Source organism: Malus sylvestris, chromosome 3 (assembly GCF_916048215.2).
Source record: "Malus sylvestris chromosome 3, drMalSylv7.2, whole genome shotgun sequence".
In the NCBI taxonomy this organism is placed as follows: domain Eukaryota; kingdom Viridiplantae; phylum Streptophyta; class Magnoliopsida; order Rosales; family Rosaceae; genus Malus; species Malus sylvestris.
The window spans coordinates 33564164-33585138 of record NC_062262.1 but is presented as its reverse complement, the minus strand read 5'-3'; the positions used below and the strand labels follow the sequence as shown (position 1 = coordinate 33585138).

The window sequence follows — 20975 nt, the reverse complement described above, 5'->3', positions numbered from 1 at the left end:
TATGTTGAACCCTTTCGAAGCACAATTGGCTTATGTATGGATATGTTGGAATGTATGATGTTTATGTATGAATGTGTTGGAATGTATAATGTTTATGTATGATGTTTATGTTGATTGATATGAATGATGCTTATGAATGTTTTGCTATGCATGAAGGGATACATGCTTTTGATATGTGAACCATGTTGGTTGTAACACTTAGTATCATATATTTTGTGTCAAAGTATGCATGTTGAAGCTCTGAGTTGGAGTATAAGGGTGGGTCAGCATAGACCAAGTGTTCCAGTGCTAGGAACGCAAAAGACTCAGAAGAAGTTGTCTGAATTCCCTATTTTTTTAAATATTTGCCGAATGGCTTGTGTGACAAAAGAGTTCAAGCGGTTGAGAGTCAAAACATTTGTAATGTGTATGCCTTCTTATAATAGCATTTCCTTCATTACCTAATCCTCCACTTTGAAAGAGTGAGGCTTGGCCCCATAGTTATAATAGTCGATGGTACGTTCACCCCTGGTTGTCTTGATACGAACTTTTATCCCTCTTGTTGTAATGGGCTTGCTGAGAGTAAAAATCCTTCCTCTTACCAAGAGACAGATACGTTTAGTGACTTAGCGAGTAGCTAAATGAGGCAAGAGATGATGCAATGGGTGTCTGAATGGCCAAGATTTCCTTATTTGGTAGAACTTGACTTCCACTTCCCACTTGTTGATAGGGGTTAACCATATGAGGGTTCCCTTGGTATGTCCTTACTTCGGCGAAGGCGTGGTTGTAAGCTTGTGCCATCACATCAGAGTAAGTCTTCCAAGTGTTGGCATTGATTATGTACTTGAAGAAATAATCACATAGGCCTGCCGTGAAGGCCTTGAAGGCAGTCTTGTCATCTGCCTCAACGCAGCGAGAATATTCATGGCTGAAGTGACCGGCATAATCTCGTAGTGACTCATCCGGCTTCTGGCGAATAGTGTACAAGTCATCTGTAGAATGCAAGCGATCGGTCTGGAAGATGTGTTGAGAGACAAACAGTTTCCTCAGTTTCTCAAATGAGTCTACTGTCTCAGGTGGAAGACGGCAATACCAGTTTAGAGCTCCGTCAAAGAGGGTGGAGGGGAAGAGAAGACATCGCTATTCGTCGGTGTGCATCCGATATGCCATGGTGGACTCAAAGAGGTTAAGGTGTTCAATTGGATTATTCCTTCCAATATATAATTGTAAACCAAGCTTTTGTTTTGTCTTCGATTGAAGGGGGTGTCGAGGATCCTCCTTGTGAGAGGGCCAAACCTGGGTTGGTTCCAGTCAGGTATCTCGGCCTGACGTTTTGCTTTTAACCTGTTTACTTCTTCAAGGAGCTGTAGGACAAGAGGGTCCTGAGTGGAGCCATGTACCACTGGAATTTTCTTTCGTAAGTCTCCATCTTCTCTTGGAAGTAAGAAAGTTTGAGCAAGGGCGTGTGGTTTTTTCTTCGACTCGCCGTACTGATTTCTAGGGTGAGTCTGTCAGAATACCTCAGAGTCCCCTGTACCTTCATGTTCTTCTAGGACCTGTTATTACTTCCCTAGATTGGTAGCGAGCCTAGGTCGTGGGAGAGGATCGAGTCTTTCAGAAACCCTTGGGTCATTGATCTTTAAGCATATGTGGAGGGGATTCTCTCGACGTTGTTTTAGGAAGTCTCGGCAGTCACGATAAACGGCTTTCGATCCTTCCAACCCTTCTGCAATGAGGTGTCTTCCTCCACTTCTCTTGCTTCGGGTCGAAGCATCTGGGTTAAGAAAAGTCTCATGTTGATCAATGTTTTGATGATTAGCTCGCTCCTCATCAGGGATACCCATGTCAAAGGGAGGTAACCCTCCGTGTTGGGGGGGTACCCAGATGATGGTTGATGTCCACAGGGGTAACGAGCTCGCGTGTTTGAGTACGCCTAGTTTCGTAGAGCGTCTCAAAGAGCTTCTCATACTGCTCTTAGAGGACCTCATTCTTCATTGCTATCTTTTTGTTCTGAGCTTTTAGCTCATCGACTTTAGCTTGAAGAGCAACCATTTTTCCTTCATTCTTTCATTATTTTACACTAGGTGCAAGAGGGGTGTCATTCTGTGTGTTGTGGCTTCCTTCGCTCCCCATGTTAGAGAGGGATGCCTGGTCAAAAGAGAGTGTACGAATGGTGGAAACCAGCTTGGCAAAGCTGAAGAGAGTGGGAATAAGTGTCGTTCCCACAGACGGCTCCAAATGTTGATGCACAAAATCAGCGAGGACTTTGGTACAACAGAAAATGTTAAGTTTGTGACCTTCACTATATTGCTCCGGTCACTAGTGTGAATAAGTATGTAAATGGATAGGGACAGGGAAGCAAACACAAGATGTACGTGGTTCACCCAGATTGGCTACGTCCACGGAGTAGAGGAGTTGTCATTAATTGTGAAGGGATTACACAAGTACATAGGTTTAAGCTCTCATTTAGTGAGTATTAGTGAATGATTTAGTACAAATGACATTAGGAAATATTGTGAGAGAATGATCTCTATTTATAGAAGAGAGTTTCTAGTTTCATTCTGACATTGACACGTGTCGTGTTGTAATTGGCTTCTGATGCTGACACATGTCGCGCTATGATTGGCTTCTGATGTCGACACGTGTCGCGTTGTGATTGGCCTCTTGGTTGGAGGGAAACTCTTCTGGATCCTTGACGGTATAACGTTGATCGGTGCTCAGTAGTTTCGGGATTGGTCAAGTATGGTACAAACAAAGTTCAATTAGATGTTCTGATGTCATAATTGATATCCATATGACGTGGTTTGATTGTTTGAACTTAGTTCATTACGATACATTATTGACCTTTATATATGATTCATCCATTCGATCGTCACCAAACTTTGATACATATTAGTACGTAATATTTGAGGACCATAGAAACTTACGGATCGGGAATCCGACGTACGGATCTTCCCCAATTGGATTTATAAGTTCATAAAATAAAATGTTGACCGCCATTTGGTTTTGGCAATTGGCGGAGATCCAACCGTTGGATCGTAATGAAACCTTAGGATGTTATTCTAGAAGTATAATGTGGATCTTTGGAAGTAACGGATTGGAAATCCGTGATGCAGATCTTCCGAATTGAATTACGTAGTGATGTATTTTATGTAAATTATGTATTCTATTGGTCAGAACTCTGAGATGTGACTTGATAATTGGTCATAGGTGACGATAGTTTGTGATGTCTCGATATGCGTGCTAGGAAGTCGTAGCCCGGACCACACGTGAGTGGGTCTTTTCTATTCTATCGTGTATTATATATATATATATATATTTTTTTTTTTTTGAAAATTCCATAAATGTTTATAAATCGATTATTGCTTATGATTAATGTGAATGCTTTGAAATACTATTGTGAACTACGAATGGTTTGATCCCTGTTTAGGTTACGTAGGCAGTCTAACGAGACGTTAGATGCAGCCATACAATATTTGAAACAAATACCTTGTTTGGAAATTGAGCAATGTGAAGGAAGTTGGTGAAAATATGAGATTTAACCTTATGTTTTAGTGATTGGATGTTGGTCATAAATCAATGTGGAAGGAATCAAGAAACTGAAATAAGGAAACGTAAGTAATGATAGTTAATTAAACTAGTGTTTAGTTGGACTTATCCCTGATAATTATTTCCGAAAATAAATAATTTGGGAGTAGGGCATTATAGATTGTGCATTTTACGCCACATTATATATATATATATATATATATATGTATATATTGGAAAAATATTATGATATGTTTGAGTTTTATATTTGCATTATGGCATATCCATGTGTATACTACCTGCACAAAATTATTATGAATGCTTTGAAGTGCGAAGATGAACGCGGAACGCATAGGTAAGTTCAGGTGAGTTATGATATTAGTTGAAATGATTGAGTTATGGCATGATCACATTATGTTTTAGGCAACTTCGACATTGTCATACAAGTGCCTATGAGTTGTATATGTCAGATGAGATGCATTTAGATCTCATAAACCTGCACCCCGGTGTTAGTGCTCCTGCCCGTGGTTAGGGCACAGTCCTTCACATGATGTTCACCTTCTGCACCTTACGTTCACCTTGGATCCAAGGTAGGTGCACAGGTCTGTGTACAGATCATTATAGGTGGTTCCAACTCGTAGGTGACCCGCGATTATTCGCACAGTCTTCACGTGATCGTAGCACTTGAGCGTATTTATTTACACCCAGTCCTATCGTACAGACCACCTTAAGTGGTTCCGACATCTGAGCAAGTATACTTATTAAGCTATGGATAAGTTGTACAAGTCATTAGAGGTGACTCCCGACGTATGAGCTAGCATATGTGATGAGATATGGATAAGTCGTACATATCACTAGAGGTGACTCTCGACTTATGAGCTAGCATATGTGATGAGATATGGATAAGTCATACATGTCACTATAGATGACTCCGACTTATGAGTTAGCATTGATTGATGAGATATGGGTGCAGTTGTACAGGTCACCATAGGTGACTCTGACTTGCGTGCTAGTATGAGTTATTAATCACATGATTATTGATATTGTTGATGAGATGCTGTGTTGTGGTATATTTATGGTTTACTGTTGATATACTTTTGATTTTATATTGATACGTGGTATGATTTTCTGGAAACTATACAGGTGTTACAGCGAAGGGTTATAATGCTTTAGATGGTTTCTATTAAAATTTCATTTCTAGGGCCACTCACCCTAATTTTGTTTTCACCTTCCAGGTTTTATTAGTTGAGCTTTCTTATCGTCGAAGATTCGTGGCGATTCTTAGTATTGGAGATTCTTTCGAGGGTATGATTCTTAATCCACTCCACTGTACTTACTTATACTCTAACGTCACGTGTGAAGTGGGTTCCTTCATGCTCACCAGCGCACTCTGGTATTTAGGCACTCTTAGGTTTAAATTTATTCACATTTTTCCACATCTTCACACTTTATGGCTTCGTTACCTTCCAGGTGTCGGCCAACGCAGCTTGATTCGGAGTAGTGGACATTTCGGGTCGGGATGTGTCATATCATGCAGCCAGACAAAAGATAATGTGTAAAGATTGGTTCAATAAGAATCATACAGAATAAAGTGAAAGAAACTACCACTCTTCTATTCTCTTCTTCTACTTGGATATAGAAGCAGTGTTTATCTCTTGTCCTTCTCCAAAACCCTTTTTCCATACTTCTGAAAACTTATTTTTTTTTCTCCCGAGAAACAAACACACCCTTTGTGGCTTGTTGTGACCATTAAAGCCCTAAGCGACATATAGTGTGCGCAAAAACGATATTTGTAGACGAATGTGGTCTAAGATGCAGAAATATTCTAATGGATCTTGTGACGAGGAATTGATTCCAGTTCCATTTGCACTCCCTTAGCCTCTGATGTAGGGCATTTCATATCTTGATACGTTTCCAGATTGACCCTACCTTACACTTATGTCTACTACTTACGTTTCCAGATTGACCCTACCTTACACTTATTTCTACTACTTTCACAAAGCAGCATGGATTAGAAAATCCAAATGTGTCTATGTCCCATGTTTCATATTGGTCTATGTTGCGTCTTGGAATTTGGCCTGGTAAAATGGATAACTACTTACTAGCGGCGAGCTGTGCCAATGAAATAAAATCAGTAAAATTATGTTCACATGACTTTGTTTCATTAGCACATGACAACAAATGGTGGTGTATCCGTGCCATGTAAATTGTTTTCGGTAAAATGAACATGAGAGCACAAAGGACTCTCCATATGGTCCAAACAACATGAAAACAAATTAAATAGGATACAAGAACATTTCTTATAATTGTATTTTGAAACTACTTCCTTGTTATACGTAAGAAGTCATAGTTTGTCATGTAGGCATGAACTTTTCAATTTATTCGTCAGTAAGTGATTTGCAAAAATTGAGGCTCGTGTTCATTTTCTCTAATTAAGAGTGGTTCTATGTGCACTCAAGTTTCGTCTTTGTAAACCCTTATTTTTCTGGACCCAATTTACTGAACTTTCAAGAATAACCTTTAACTTTTCATGATATTTTTCTCTGGACGCCCATATGCTATTTGACTTCCAACCACCGGCACTGCATCCTCAGCCTCAGCCTTCGATTACTCATTTGTGATAATTTTATGTATAGCTAAATCGGAAATATTTGAGGCATTTAATTGAATTCAAAGAAATTGGCGCACACTTTATTCTCTAAGAAACATTGAAATTTCATCATGATAATTAAATAGACAAATGGTTTCAGATTGAATTAAATTTTTGCAAAAATGATCAATGAATCGAGACTTATACAATAGACAATTCCGATCATTGAAGATCGATGTGAAGTGGGTCCCACGACTAATCCCCATTTAATATATATATATATATATATATATATATATATATATGGATCCCTTCCCTTTTATGGCTTGTAGATGTATGAGTTTTTTTCTTTTAAATAAAATTAAGGCTTAAATGTCAAAATGATCCTTGTGTTATAGTCATGTGGCCAATTTAGTCACTTGTTTTCGATTTGGTCTAATTTAGACCTTATGTTTGTCTCTATTAGCCAATTAAGGACATTTCATTCAATCTCTATTAAAAAATTCATAAGAAAAATTATAAGAGATATAATTACCCTTTCTCTTTACAGAAAAATGCAAATCAATGAGAAATAACACATATAAGATATAAAACTTACAATTTGAAAAATGATTAAAGGTTGTGACATATAAAAGAGAGGGGTAACGTTAGAGAGGAGGTTGGGGAGTTGGGAGGAGAATAATTTTTTCTTTTAATTTTTAATTTTATTTAATTTTACAATATTTTAAAACAAATAAATAATTTTATAAATAAGTTTATAATAATTTGTAATTTTTTGTACATAAATTAGATGAAAATATTCTTAATTGGCTAACGGAGATAAACACAATGACCAAATTGGTCAAATTAAAAACACATGGACTAAATTGACCCAATGACTAAAACACAAAAACCATTTTAATATTTAAGCCTAAAATTAATGAGTGTCCAAAAACGAAACTTGAATGTAAAACAGAATCACTCCTAATTAAAGTTGAACCATGTCCACCATCTTCTAGGCTGATTTAGCAATTTTTGTGCTTGTGTTTAGGTATGTGAATAAATATTTGGCCTAATATTCATGTGGAAGTAGTTGGAATGTTTAAATGGGCTTATATACATGTACGCCATAAATTGCAGCGACGAACCCCTAAACCCTAAACCCTTGGGATTTTGGGAGGAAACAAAACATGCAGGCTGTTTGTGTTGCTTTGTGTGCAACACGGATCCCTGAAACCTACCACTTACCTGTTCTCTCTGAAGTTTTATTTTACTTTCACATCATCCCTGAAAGCGGACTTTACCAGTATAGTTAATTACATAAAAATAAAAAACTTTACAAATAAATGAAAAAAACAAAACAAATTAAAAGTTCACATTAAAAACAAATTTTGTTTCGCACGCATTGCGTGTGTGCCTATTGCTAGTTTAGACAGATCAAATGAAACTAGATGCAAGGGTCTCAGTTTTCCTTCTTTCTCCCCTCCCCATTCGTATTAAAAAATAAAAAACAAATCGACCCACCCTAACTCAGGATAATTTTTTTCAAATGCCCCGTATTGAAGCAGGTACTCTACAAGAAGTGGAGGGACACAAAAAAAGAAGTCATTTCCTTCGCTTTTGTTATGACATATGGAATCGTATCCCGACTCATAAACTCCCCAAAAAGCCCACAAACTATTCACTTTGGGCCTCAACCCACTAACTTGACTCGTAACCAGCGCAGGCCTCCGACCTCCGACAAATTTGAAAAACCCGGCAAAATCCGCTTTTGATCTTTTGGGTTAAAAAAGGAAAGTACCGTTCGTCGTGTACGCAGTGGGCCGCTTTGGCAGTTTCCCAATTCCTTCTGCAGCCACCCGTGCAGTGGGCCCACCCGATTTCCCCGGTCCTTCTCAAGAATCTTTTCGTACCCGAGACCAAACCCGCCTCTCTCTCTCTCTCTCTCTGTGCAAATTTTGAACTTGAATTCTTCTTTCTTTGGCTTTGCTTTCGTTTTACTCCATTTGGCGCTCACCTTGTTATTCGATTTATCTGATGGAGAAAAATTAGGAGATTATTAATTAGGAGGTAAGTAGGTGGAGGGCTTTTATCCGAATCTCCTAATTTTGTCCCCATTTAATTCAAATAAACACTCCAACTCCTTTTTTTAAAATTTTTTAGATAGAAAAGTTCAAGTTTTTAAGGAAGAAGAAGCTGCAGATTCACTCGTTCTTCGAGTTTCTTGGTATTTTTCTTGTTCTGGATTCTTGGGTACTTTTCTTTTTGATTCCTGGTACTGTTGATCTTACTTTTTCTTGCTGTTTTCATAGTTTGTTTATGATGGATTGTCGCACGAGTTCGATTTGGGTATTTGATTAAATTGTTAACTAAGCTTGATTAAGGGTTGAATTATGCTTAATGGGTTGATGGGTTGTGTTTGCCATGGTGTAATTCATAGTTTACTTCCTTGTTCAAGCTGATAACTTGTGTACGGGTTAAATTGCGCTTCATAATTTTACTAATTGGTGAATGTGCTTCATGATTACATTGTTGAAAGTTCACTAATTTTTGCTTCATGATTTGAATTGTTGTATGTGTTTATTTTTTCGGGTGCGGTTAATCTTGGTCGCTGCGATAGCAAGTGCCTTCGCCCATGAGCAGTAGGTCTCGGGTTCGAGACTTGGGAGCAGCCTCTCCATAAATGGGGGTAAGGCTAGCCGACATTCACCTCTCCCAGACCCTTGTGTAAAGCGGGAGCCTTGTGCACTGGGTACGACCTGGGTTAATCTTGTTTTTCCTTTTTTGTTTCTTCATGTGTGGATTGTTTTTGTGCATTGTTTTTAGGTGTAGAAGTGTTTTATAGGCCCTGAAGAGTGAGACTGGTAGAATTTAAGATGGAGCAGTATGAAGTTCTAGAGCAGATTGGGAAGGGTTCTTTTGGTTCTGCTCTTCTCGTGAGGCATAAGCACGAAAAGAAGAAGTGAGTCTCCTTTCAATTTTCTTCTAGTATTTACTCGAGTCTGATAGATTTACTAAATTTTGATACATACTTACGTGCATAGGTATGTCCTAAAGAAGATCCGCCTTGCTCGTCAAACTGATAGAAGCCGGAGATCTGCCCACCAGGAGGCCAGCGTTCTTTATTTTTTGTTTAAAACTAAATCCATATGCTAACAGTATTGAGTAATACTGGAATGGTGGCTGTAAGAATTTGGAATTTAAATGGCTATCTTGGTTTGTTGTAATGCAGATGGAGCTTATTTCCACGGTTCATAATCCATTTATTGTGGAATACAAAGATTCCTGGGTCGAAAGGGTCAGTATCTACTATCTCATAAATATTCTTTATTCCACCATGAGTTGGTAGTTATTCATGTTACTCATGATTCTTTAGTTCTGCAATTGAAGCTTGGATGCGTTTACTTTCAGGGTTGCTTTGTGTGCATTGTTATTGGGTATTGTGAAGGAGGAGACATGTAAGTTTTGCTTCTTTGTTAAATCGGTTCATTACTGCTTTAGGAATTATTTGATTTGGCCTTGTGTTCCCGCCACTCTTCTGACCTTTTCATGCTAATGCCTCTTGCTGTACAGGGCAGAAGCCATAAAAAGGGCCCGTGGTGTTCATTTCTCTGAAGAGGTTGCTACATTTGCAGTGAATTTTCCGGGTGTTTTTTTTAGATCTCCCAATTGTGTGCTAGATGTTTAATCAGAATGTGATACCCCCAGTAATTTTTGTTCGTTACTTGAAATTTGGATATGAACAGAAACTCTGCCAATGGTTAGTTCAACTGTTGATGGCACTTGACTACTTGCATGCAAACCATATTCTTCACCGTGATGTCAAGGTCAGTGGCAAGTTAAAGGACAGATTAGTTTAGAGCTACACGTTTGAAATTCAACAGTTTTCTCTGACTTTCTTTTGCTTCAGTGTTCAAATATATTTTTGACAAAAGATCAAGACATCCGTCTGGGTAAGCTATAATTTATTCATGCTGATTGACATTCAAGTTTGGTTACACATTTTTGATTCTCTCTTGGTAATTGTATCCTGAAATTACAATAATAATATGTAGGTGACTTTGGTCTCGCTAAAATGTTAACTTCAGATGATCTAGCTTCCTCTGTAAGTAGTTCAGCCAACACATATAGTTTTGACTTTTAAGATTTACACCCTGGCTTATGTGTGATATGATATGTCTGCTCCATGTACAGGTTGTCGGAACTCCGAGTCATATGTGCCCTGAGCTTCTTGCTGACATACCTTATGGTTCTAAGTCAGATATTTGGTCTTTAGGTAAGTGTCCCTCTTCTTAATGAGCATATTCCTCCACCCAAACCCATTCCTTTTCTTTGTCCTTATTTTTTAGCCATATACACATATCAATATAACGTGTCTTGCAGGATGCTGTATATATGAAATGGCTGCTTTCAGGCCTGCATTTAAAGCCTTTGTAAGTTTGCTAATTTTCAGTAAGGAATGTTGTGAACTTTGTATTACCTATTAGCGGTATTTTGGCACTAAACAAGAAATAAGGCTTGAGGAGTTGAATGGAATCACAAGTCCTACCTTTTTCCTTGATAACTTATGAATTTCGTTCTGACTACAGGATATACAATCTCTGATTAACAAAATAAACAAGTCAATAGTGGCTCCACTTCCGACATTGTACTCTGGTGCATTGTGAGTCTATTTCCTGCTTCGGTTGCCTCCCTGTCTTAAGTTCTTTTCATGATTGCAACTTCATTTATATATTTTATTTTGAGTTGAGTTTAGACATTGTCGGTGGAAATTTTGATGTTTTTTTTCTTCTTAAATGTGTGATATTTATTGAAAGCTGCTTCCGCTCCGAAGAATTTAGATTTATTTAATTGAAACACCTAACGAAGGAACTAAAAGCCATATTCTAGGAAACTTTGTGATGATGGTTGTTTAATGAATATTTGCATATGGTATTCAATTAATCAGAATGTGTTGATTGACAACATGGTTTCCCTATTCTCTGTTTTCTTCTCTTTTGCAGTCGAGGTCTTGTTAAAAGCATGCTGCGGAAGAACCCAGAACTTAGGCCAAGTGTAAGTTTGATTTATTTGTTTTCCTTTGCCGACTGCATTTTTGTTTATTTGATTCTTGCATGTACTAGTAGGTCATGTATGATGTCCATTGCATGAATGTTTGTTGAGTTACACGGCCTTGTTTACAGAAATGAATCATCCATTTACGTGGATTTGTTCACAACATTATCCATGTTTTGTCAGGCTGCAGAGGTGCTTGCTCATCCCCATCTTCAGCCTTATGTGCTTAAGATTCATCTAAGATTAAATAGCCCCCGACGGAATACTTTCCCAGTTGATTGGTCTCAGTCCAGTTATGGGAGGAAAACACGATTCATGGAGCCAGAAACTAGTCCTGTTTGTACCAGCAGAGAGAAAAGACGGTCATTCAGCAATGATAGGACCTTAAATCCTAGTATTTCTGGAACTGAACAGGGCTCTCTATGTTCTAGTGTGAGGACGCAGGAATTCCCGGGTTGTTTAAGTCGTAAGTTCACGGAGGTATCTATGGGAAGTACCCAGGAAGATTATGGTAACAGAAAGTCGGTGTCCACAAAGTACAATGTTGTTAACAGTCCACGAGCAACAACAGCAAGAGTTTCTGTTACTCCCAGGAAGCACATTACAAAGTCAAGAATTTCCCACGTCAACTCAAAACGTGATTCGGTAAGTCATACTACTAAATTAGTAAGTTGGATAAAACTCGGTGAGTTTATATATTGATTTTGACATGATTGCAGCTTCCGGTGTCGCATTCTCCAGTCAGAAAAACTTCCCAGTCTTCTCGAAGAGCTTCTCTTCCGTTCTTGACAAGTACCGCAGCTGTGCAAACACCATATAGAGCCAATGTTGGTCCCTTTGGGATTATGGAGTCTCCAGACGTTTCTGTCAATGCCCCGCGACTTGACAAGATGGCTGAATTCCCCTTAGCCTCTTCTGAAGATCCACTCATTCCAACCCGTGGAATTTCATCAACATCTGCAAGATGCCCTTCTACCACGCCAAACAGCATGAACCGCTCTATCACCAAGGACAAGTGCATAGTCCAGGTTGTAGACAGAACCATTTCCAAGTCCAGTACAATTGATGGCAGCCACGGAACTGCTCGAAATGACAGTGAATCTCCTGAGCAGAACCCTACCACTGGTGTTTCGAGCCATTCATCTTCCGAGTCACGACAACAGCGATTCGACACCTCATCATTCCAGCAACGTGCAGAGGCTTTGGAAGGGTTGCTTGAGTTCAGTGCGCGTCTTCTACAACAAGAAAGGTTTGATGAGCTCGGAGTGCTCTTGAAGCCATTCGGACCCGAGAAGGTTTCTCCGAGGGAAACAGCCATTTGGTTGGCCAAGAGCTTCAAAGAAATCGCGGCCTAGTTCGCATTCTCGCATTGCGATTGCATTATCTTGTAAATTCCGTACGTCTTGGAATTCTGGAATTCGAAAAGAGTAGCTGTTTAATATCTTCATGCTGGCATGGGAAAATCTCAAAGTGAGTGCAAATTGTAAAACGAGTTTTGAATGGTTTTTCGTTGAACAATGTTTGGCTATTCGAGCACGAGTAGAACCTCCTACTCAAAACCTTTCTTGTTCCAATCAGAGTTTTGTGCTTATGATCTGAATGGTTTATGTTAGGAATCACTCTTTAAAAATCATCTATGCGAAAAATGAATTAAAATTAAATCGTTTAGTCAGTCTATTGTAGCAAATACATGGACGGATCGTAATGTTTTTATCAATTTTGTTCATCTGTTTTCATACTATTCGATAACTAAACGACTCTAGTTTTAATTGATTTTTTTTGTAGAGGCGGTCTTTATAGAGTGATTTATAATATGATTGGTTTTATAAACATGGAGTTCTATGAATTAGCAACGAATAATTTTGAGTGGCAACTCTTACCCTTTGAGTAGCTAAATATTATTCTTTTTAGTTTTAATTATTTTTCTTCTTTTGCAAGTTTTATCTCTATTTTCTTAGTATGGTTAAGTTTTTCTAAGGTCTCCACATAATATTTAATACTACAAAACGTCACGATATTCGTGACCCAAAAATATAACAATTTACATAATACGAATGCCGATATATAAGTCTTGTTTAAATGTGATTTTAAAATGACTGAAAGTGCTTTTGATGAAATTGATTTTGAGTTCCAAAAACACTTTAAATGCTTTTTGGAAGAAACACTAGATATGTGCTTATTGTAGGAAGCACTTAAAGTGCTTTTTCATGATACACTTAGATTTTTGCTAATGATTGATTTCAAAAATATTTTAATCATAAATGCTTTCAGTCATTTTAAAAACATATCAAAAAGCTGATAATATGTACACCATAACAAACCGTGCCTTATAAATCATTCTCGCTGTATATGAGTCCATGCCAACATGTCCATTTTAATAATTTTCGACATCGTACTTTTATCTTTAATTTTTAGGGGATTTTAACGAAAAACTTTCGGTATTATTCATTTTAACGAAAAATCACATTTTTACGTTAAAAAGTCAATCCTGATACTATTCACTTTACCCTTTATTTTATCTTTATCGTTAAAACTCAAAGTTTTCAAATATTTTTTCATTAGTGTCCTTAATTTTTAGGGGTGTGCTATCCACACATCTCATTTTACTTCTCACACACCTCTTGATAATTTCTATTCATTGATCTTCTTCAATTCATCCGATCCGACGACCGAAAATTAAAAAAATATGTAAAAAATAAAATAAAATGTGTGATATCACATCCCTAATTTTTATTTTGACGGACCTTTTTGGTCGTAAAGAAGACCAATTGTCGTATAGTGAACCTCACATTCTGTATCCTCTTCCCCATTAACTCCGACCAAATTCGAGAAAATAAGACAGAGCCGCAGACGGACATGGAAGCCGCCGAAGTGCTACAACTCTACGAGCTCCGCTACTCCGATCTCGTACTCGTGTCGTCAAACGATGAATCATTGTCGTCGGCAGAAGAGCTCGAAAGGGCGGAGTCGACGAGCAAAGCCATAATGGAAGCCCTAGGTCCCACAGGCCCAGGTCTTCTCGCCATTACCGGCGTCCCCAAATCCGCCTCTCTCCGCCGTGCCCTCCTCCCTCTCGCTCGCAAGCTTGCCCTTCTCAACCCTAATCATCGCAAAGGCATTCTCAAGGTATTAACTTTTTACTTTTCTTAAAGAAATAAAAGTTTATTTTTGTTGTGGGCTAAATTGCACTCGTAGCAGTTGTAATCACTTGAATTTTCACTTTCGTCCTTCTAATTTTTCCTTATTTTCATTGAATATAGGGGTCGATTGGAAAATGCTTTTAAGTCACAAGTCACTGAAACTGCTTTTAGGTAAAATGCTTTTTTTTTTTTGTTCCAAAGAAGCATATAATTCAAGTGATTTTTCACGATTAACTTGCATTTTAAGTTTTAACTATTGATTGGTTTAAAAAACTTTTTATTTAAAGATAGTTTCAGTAATTTAAAAGTAGCTTCTAAACGAGCTCATAGTTTCATTTCGTTAGCAACGTTATTCCAATGTGTCAAATTGGGCACAAATCTCTCTGAGTTGAACTTTCCAAATGAGAAGATATGGCGGATAATGGGATGGAAAAAATCAACTTAGAAGACGGATTAGACTAAAGTGAAAACATAACCAAATTATAAGGATGAACATGTCAAAATAAACTATATAGACGAAATTGAATATCCGAATGAACAATAGGGACTGCTAGTGCAATTTTTCCCTTTGTTTTATTTCTTGTCCAAGTAACTAAGCTAAGTGTTTGTTTAGGATCACAGCTTGGGGAGTGATGTGCCTTTGAAAAACCCTGAGAGAAATGTGTCGTCTTTCGCAATGCAAATCAAATATTCACATGATTTTGATGAACCCCAATGGAATTCTGAACATGGATCCGTGAATGAGTTTGAGAATCTCGGAAATGGATTTAGGGAGTTGGGGTTTTGCATGATGGAGCTAGGCCTTAAACTTGCTCGAGTATGCGATCGTGCCATTGGTGGAAATGAGCTTGAGGAGAGCTTGTTGGAGTCCTGCTCTGCCAAAGCTCGTCTCATTCACTATCATTCACCGCTTGATAGTTCCGTTCTTGTTGAAGAAGCAATGAGCATGAAGAGAACATCGAAAAGACCCTTCAATTCTAGCAAAAATTGGATTGGTGACAAACGCAAACAAGTTTCGGGGATTTGCTCTGATAATCTGTGGCAGCAATGGCATTATGATTATGGGATTTTCACCGTCTTGACAGCTCCGATGTTTCTCTTGTCAAATCATCCACAAGCGAAAGAAGAAGGGGATCAAGAGTATGCTTACCCTAATGGAAATACTTATTTACAAATATTTGATCCCAGAAAGGATAATGTGTTCATGGTGAAGGCCTCTCCTGAGAGTTTTATAGTTCAGGTTGGCGAGTCGGCTAATATCATATCACGAGGAAAGCTCCGTGCCACCCTTCACTCTGTTTGCAGGCCTTCCAAGTTCGAAAATTTGAGCAGAGAAACTTTTGTTGTGTTCTTGCAGCCGGCGTGGAACAAAACTTTCTCCGTAACAGATTATTCCATGGACAAATCCTTGGAGATATCCTCAGAGGTCAAACAGGTTGATGATCCGGAACAAAGTAGGCTAACTGAAGAAATACAGAAAATTGTACCACCTCTAGCATTGCGGTTGAAAGATGGGATGACATTTGCAGATTTCTCGCGCGAAACGACAAAGCAATACTATGGTGGATCTGGTTTGCAGTCTAATAGATAAAGGGGAGTGATTTCAGCACTCGCCTTTTCACCTCCAACACTTCTCTCCTAAATTATGTCCGTTGATTGTCCTCTGAGCTATTCAATCTCACGACTAGAAAAAATAGAGGAACGATGGAAGTTTAAAGGTGAGTGCGGAAATTACTCCCCGTTGAAAAACTGTCCCTTGAATTTCTACAATGCTAATCGCTAATTGCTACTTAGACTGATCAAATACCTTCTTTCTGCAAAGCTCTGTAACTTAGATTCTGATTTTGTTGATCATGTTCTTCTTGGACGACTGTGAAGCTTTAAATTAAGAGGCTTTCTTGTTCAGAAATATATTTCTTGAATACTTTGCAGTGTGAGCAGTGGTTCTCATTTCTTGTACCTTAGTTCAGAATTTCATGCAATACCAGTGAATTATGAAGTTGTTAATCTACCATGAAAATAGTATTACAATATGCTAACTTTCGACGTGATTTACATCATTGAAAATACAGAGATTGAATGCCTGCAACCTATTAAACTCATCATTCTTTGAATTTGTTACAAGTGAAAGACAGAAATCAATTGCGGTTTTGAAATCGAACCATGGCTAAGAAAACGGTTTGGTTTCTGCATCAAAACCGAAACCGCACCTTATATTGAATGTTATGTTCTAATTGGTTCTTTATTAGAGCCCATACATTTATAGTTTGGACCCAACTGCACTAGAGTAGAATGTCATCCAATTTTGCACCTCTATACTCGCATTTTGATTTCGTGCATCTTTCCGGTTGTGATTTTTTATCTTTTCGATTTTCTGTTCATAACAGCAATAATGTTCTCTCTCCCTCCTCCTCTCTTCTATGTATTAGATGTATACAGAGCTAATTATGTTTTAACTTGTTGAACAGATATGGATGCCAAAGCACATGATCAAGCTCATTGAATTGGATGCCGATTGCTTTGCTTGGAGAGCAGAGATGTACTATAAACAGCGCCCAGAATTAATGAAATTGGTTGAAATGTTCTATTGAGCATACCGTGATTTAGCTGAAAGATATGATCATGCAACTAGGGCGCTGCGCCAGGCTTATCGAACCATGGCAGAAGCATTTCCCAACCAAGTTCCCTTTGCAATGGGAGATGATTCACCTGCAGGTTCCTCTGCTAGTGAGGCTGATCCCCGTACACATGAGATGCCACACCCAATGCGGGCATTCTTAGACCTTGATGAATTGCAAAAAGATGCTCCGGGAATCTCCTCATCCCATTTCCTTGGTGTAAAGAAGAATGGAGCTTATACCGATGAATGTGACTCTGGAACAAGCAGAACGGTCTTGAAACAGCTGAATGATCTATTTGGGTCTGGAGAAGGAAGGGTTGAAAAAGGTCTCAATTTTCATGATGAAGAAGAAAAAGACCGCAGCATGCAGGACAATGAGACCCATAACATCAAGGCTCGATCATTGTCTGAGTCTGATCGACTGGGTAAAGCAGAGACAGAAATTTCAAACTTGAAGGAAGCCCTTGCTAAATTAGAAGCCGAAAAGGAAGCTGCCCTACTTCAGTACCAACAGTGTTTAAAGAGGTTAAATAATCTGGAGTCTGAAGTCACTCGTGCACATGAGGATTCCAGGGGACTGAATGAGCGAGCCAGTAAAGCTGAAGCTGAAGTTCAAGCTTCGAAGGAAGCACTTGCTAAATTAGAGTCTGAAAGGGATGCTAGCCTTCTGCAGTATCAGTAGTGTTTGGAGAAAATCACTAATCTGGAGGACAGTATCTCTTGTGCCCAAAAGGATGCTGCAGAGCTCAATGATCGCGCGAGTAAAGTTGAAACTGAAGCTGGAACTCTAAAGCAAGATCTTGCAAAGGTCATAGCTGAGAAAGAAGCCGCACTTGCACAATATCAACAATGTCTAGAAAAGATATCAAATCTGAAGGAAAAATACTGCATATTGAGGAGGATACAAGGAGAATTAATGAGCGAGCTGTTAAAGCCGAAGGTGAAGTTGAAACCTTGAAGCAAGCAATTGCCAAGTTAAATGAAGAGAAGGAAGCTGCTGATCTCCAGAACCAGCAGTGCTTGGAAACCATATCTACTCTGGAGCATAAGATAGCTAGTGCCCAAGAGGAGGCCCGACGGCTACACTCTGAAATAGATGATGGGATTGCAAATTTAAAGGGTTCTGAAGAAAAGTGCATTCTGCTGACACAATCAAATCAGACGCTCCAATCTGAGTTGGAGTCTTTGGTGCAGAAAATGGAATCTCAGGGTGAAGAACTTACCGAGAAGCAGCAGGAGTTGGGCAGACTCTGGACTTCCATACAAGAAGAGCGTTTGCGATTCATGGAGGCTGAAACTGCTTTCCAGACACTGCAGCATTTGCATTCTCATTCGCAGGAGAAACTTAGATCTATGTATTCTGAACTTCAGGATGGAGCTTTAATTATGAAGGACATGGAAACGCGTAATCAGGTTTTGGAGGACGAAGTCCAGAATTCGAAGGAGGAAAACGAGAGGCTGAGTCCGGAATTCCCTGCAAGAGCATGCTGTAGTTCTCCTCTGAGTCACACCAATCATCTGATGTTTGAACCGTAGGAAGGGTCATAATGATGTGAGTACCATCTATGGCTCCACAGCAATTCGGCAATCCAAAGGATGCTTCAAATTCAGACTTAATCTCTTCCATTCTACTCGAATCAGACCACTTGAAGTGGTGCGTTGCGCGCTCTTCCAATGCTTCAATGAATCTCCAAGTCACCTGAGAAACTGTGGACTGGCCGACCCCAAAAACAGCTCCCACTGTTTCTCAACACTGAGAAACCTTCCTTGTATGTTGATGAGCACTGATGGCGGCCTCGACACCAGGTCTTGTCTTAGAAGTGAACATACGTAATCGAAAGTCTTTTTCGAGACCCTAAGGAAAAACTTAAATCCTTCCTCCTCATCATTGGATACTAAAGAACCTACACACATGTGAATTAATCGGAAATGCAGAATAAAGTCGTTATCACGGATTCTTTGACATGAAGATATATTCTCTAAACGGCTCTAAATTTACGCAAATGTGGGCTAGAGCGGAATGTGCTCCCGTCATGCATAAGTTTGAATCCCCTTCCTCACATCATAGATTAGTATAAACTATAAAGTAGAATATCACTCGTATAACAAAGGCTACTCTAATTTACGGGAGGGGAATTCGAAGACAATTGGCCTAACCCACATCTGCATAACCACGTGCATTTTCCGGCGCTGGTCTGAATCCTTACCATTTCAGTGATCAAATTCATGATGCTAGCTAACTTGAAAACCACATTTTACAGATTATGAGCTGTAATTATGAATAAATTTACGGACTTTAGCATTCTAGAACAAATTTTGAATAATACACACATCACTATTTCTCTTGGAATGCAATCCGAATCCACGGCTTTCGCCTCAACCGGAACCACCACGCTCTTGCTTTTCCTCAATTTCCTGTCTTTCTTGCTTTTCTTTGATTTCTTCGGAGGCGCCATGAAAGGTAAAGCTCGGATGGTCTCAGAAAATAAGTGTTTGGATGGGAGGAAAGCGATTGAAAGTTGATAAATTGGAACTGTTTTCTTCATCTCCAACACATGCGCTTCCGACATTTGATGACTGAACAGAGTTAGAGCTCGTCGTGTTGTTCCATATCTCGGTCGTTGTTTGTAGGAACAGAGCGGAAACGACTGTTGGTGACCAAATGGCTGTGGGATGGTTTGACTGTGGATGCAATTTGGACATTGAGTTGGTCTTGGGTCAAAGCATAAAAACAAGCCCAATAAACTTTGGTCCCAACCTAACTGAGTTGCTCTCCAAAGGTGCTTTTTATTTTATTTTATTTTTAAGTACATCGATATTTTTACATTAAGAGAAAGGGAAGTTTGGTTAAGTCATACAATGAGAAACCTAATTTGGTATCAAATTCATCATTCACGAGATTCGAACCTAAGACCTTTCACTTCCAAGTGAAGAGGAATACAACTAGTACCAAGTTCAGCTAAACGGTCATCCTTTTTAGGACATGTGAAGACTTCTTTTATACGATCCATCAGATTAATCAAACGGTAGCAATACTAATATGATTCTATATTCCTGTTACACCTAAACAAAATGAAACTCCAAAAAAGAGGTTCACAACTTCTTCAGATTTCTTAGGTTGAAGGAGAACAGGCCATTATTTCAGATTTCGTAGGATCCTCAGACTTGGGAGAGCAGCCATGTCTTCTTCATCCTCGTCTTCCCTTTTCCTCTCATCTTCTTTCTTGTTGTTGTCATTTCTGGCATTCATTCTTCCATAATCCTTACTCCTTAATTAATCCCAAATCTTTCACATCCATTGCATTGCATTTGGGATTCTGTTATGGATCAAAATAATCTTCTCCTTCTCTCATCGGGAAACAACACACGGATTAAACAGAAAATAAAAGGAGGAAAAGAAAAAACCTTCACAAGTGAATAGTAATAGACCCCAGTGAACAGTAATAGGCCAAAGTATCTCCACCCCTAAAAAAATGCGCTGGCACCCAGCCCATTTAAAATATTTTATATTTTTTTAAAAGAATAAATAAATAAAATAGTTTTAATTTCGGATAGGATTTTTAACCAATTTCGTCACGCCATGTGTCATTATCCGAACATACTATTTTGTGAATAGATTTCCGCTAAGATTTTCAACCAATCCTAACATGCCACGTGTCACTTCATGTTTACAATAATTTAGCCCAAATTTCTATAAGATTTTCAACCAACTTTGTCACGTCACGTGTCATTATCCGAACGTACTATTTTGTGGATAGATTTCTAATAAGATTTTCAACCAATCCCGACACGCCACGTGTCACTTCCAGTTTACAATAATTTGGCCAAGATTTCGATAAGATTTTCAACTAATTACGTAGTGCCACGTGGCATTGTCCAGAACCTCATCCTTTCTTTTTTTGTCCATATAAGCCCTACATCCCTACGTCCATCCTCACACCAAACTCAATCCTTTTTTTTAGCTTAGAATCCTTTTTCATCGTTTCCAAATCTTGAGTTCTTACAATGTCTTCTTCAAGGAGAGTGTATAAACAGTTGCAGGAGCAATAGTAAAGGTTGTTGGCACAACAGGAAGAATTGGTCA

General features: G+C 38.7%; 2 protein-coding genes across 12 annotated transcripts; both read left to right on the top strand.

The window, feature by feature from the left end:
- Positions 1–7996: 7996 nt before the first annotated feature.
- LOC126615966 (serine/threonine-protein kinase Nek2-like) lies at positions 7997–12705 on the top strand. Of its 10 annotated transcripts, XM_050283915.1 has the most exons (17): positions 7997–8146; positions 8240–8303; positions 8697–8765; positions 8903–9038; positions 9121–9187; positions 9309–9374; positions 9488–9534; positions 9650–9695; positions 9823–9903; positions 9987–10029; positions 10132–10181; positions 10271–10352; positions 10460–10509; positions 10666–10739; positions 11080–11131; positions 11315–11776; positions 11851–12705. In XM_050283915.1, the coding sequence occupies exons 4-17, from the start codon at positions 8953–8955 to the stop codon at positions 12484–12486; spliced, it is 1842 nt and encodes a 613-aa protein (XP_050139872.1). In that variant the 5' UTR covers positions 7997–8146; positions 8240–8303; positions 8697–8765; positions 8903–8952; the 3' UTR covers positions 12487–12705. The 10 variants fall into 10 exon arrangements, with proteins under 10 accessions (XP_050139872.1, XP_050139879.1, XP_050139870.1 ...); XM_050283922.1 differs by lacking the exon at positions 8697–8765 and having other exon boundaries at positions 8922–9038; XM_050283913.1 differs by lacking the exon at positions 8697–8765.
- A 1196-nt stretch (positions 12706–13901) lies between these two features.
- Positions 13902–18860, top strand: LOC126615969 (uncharacterized). Of its 2 annotated transcripts, XR_007620955.1 has the most exons (3): positions 13902–14257; positions 14885–15989; positions 16740–18860. XR_007620955.1 is itself a non-coding variant. In XM_050283926.1 (2 exons), exons 1-2 carry the CDS (start codon positions 13988–13990, stop codon positions 15860–15862), a joined length of 1248 nt encoding a protein of 415 aa, XP_050139883.1. In that variant the 5' UTR covers positions 13902–13987; the 3' UTR covers positions 15863–16195. The 2 variants fall into 2 exon arrangements, 1 of the variants encoding a protein (XP_050139883.1); XM_050283926.1 differs by lacking the exon at positions 16740–18860 and having other exon boundaries at positions 14885–16195.
- The last annotated feature ends 2115 nt before the right edge of the window (positions 18861–20975 follow it).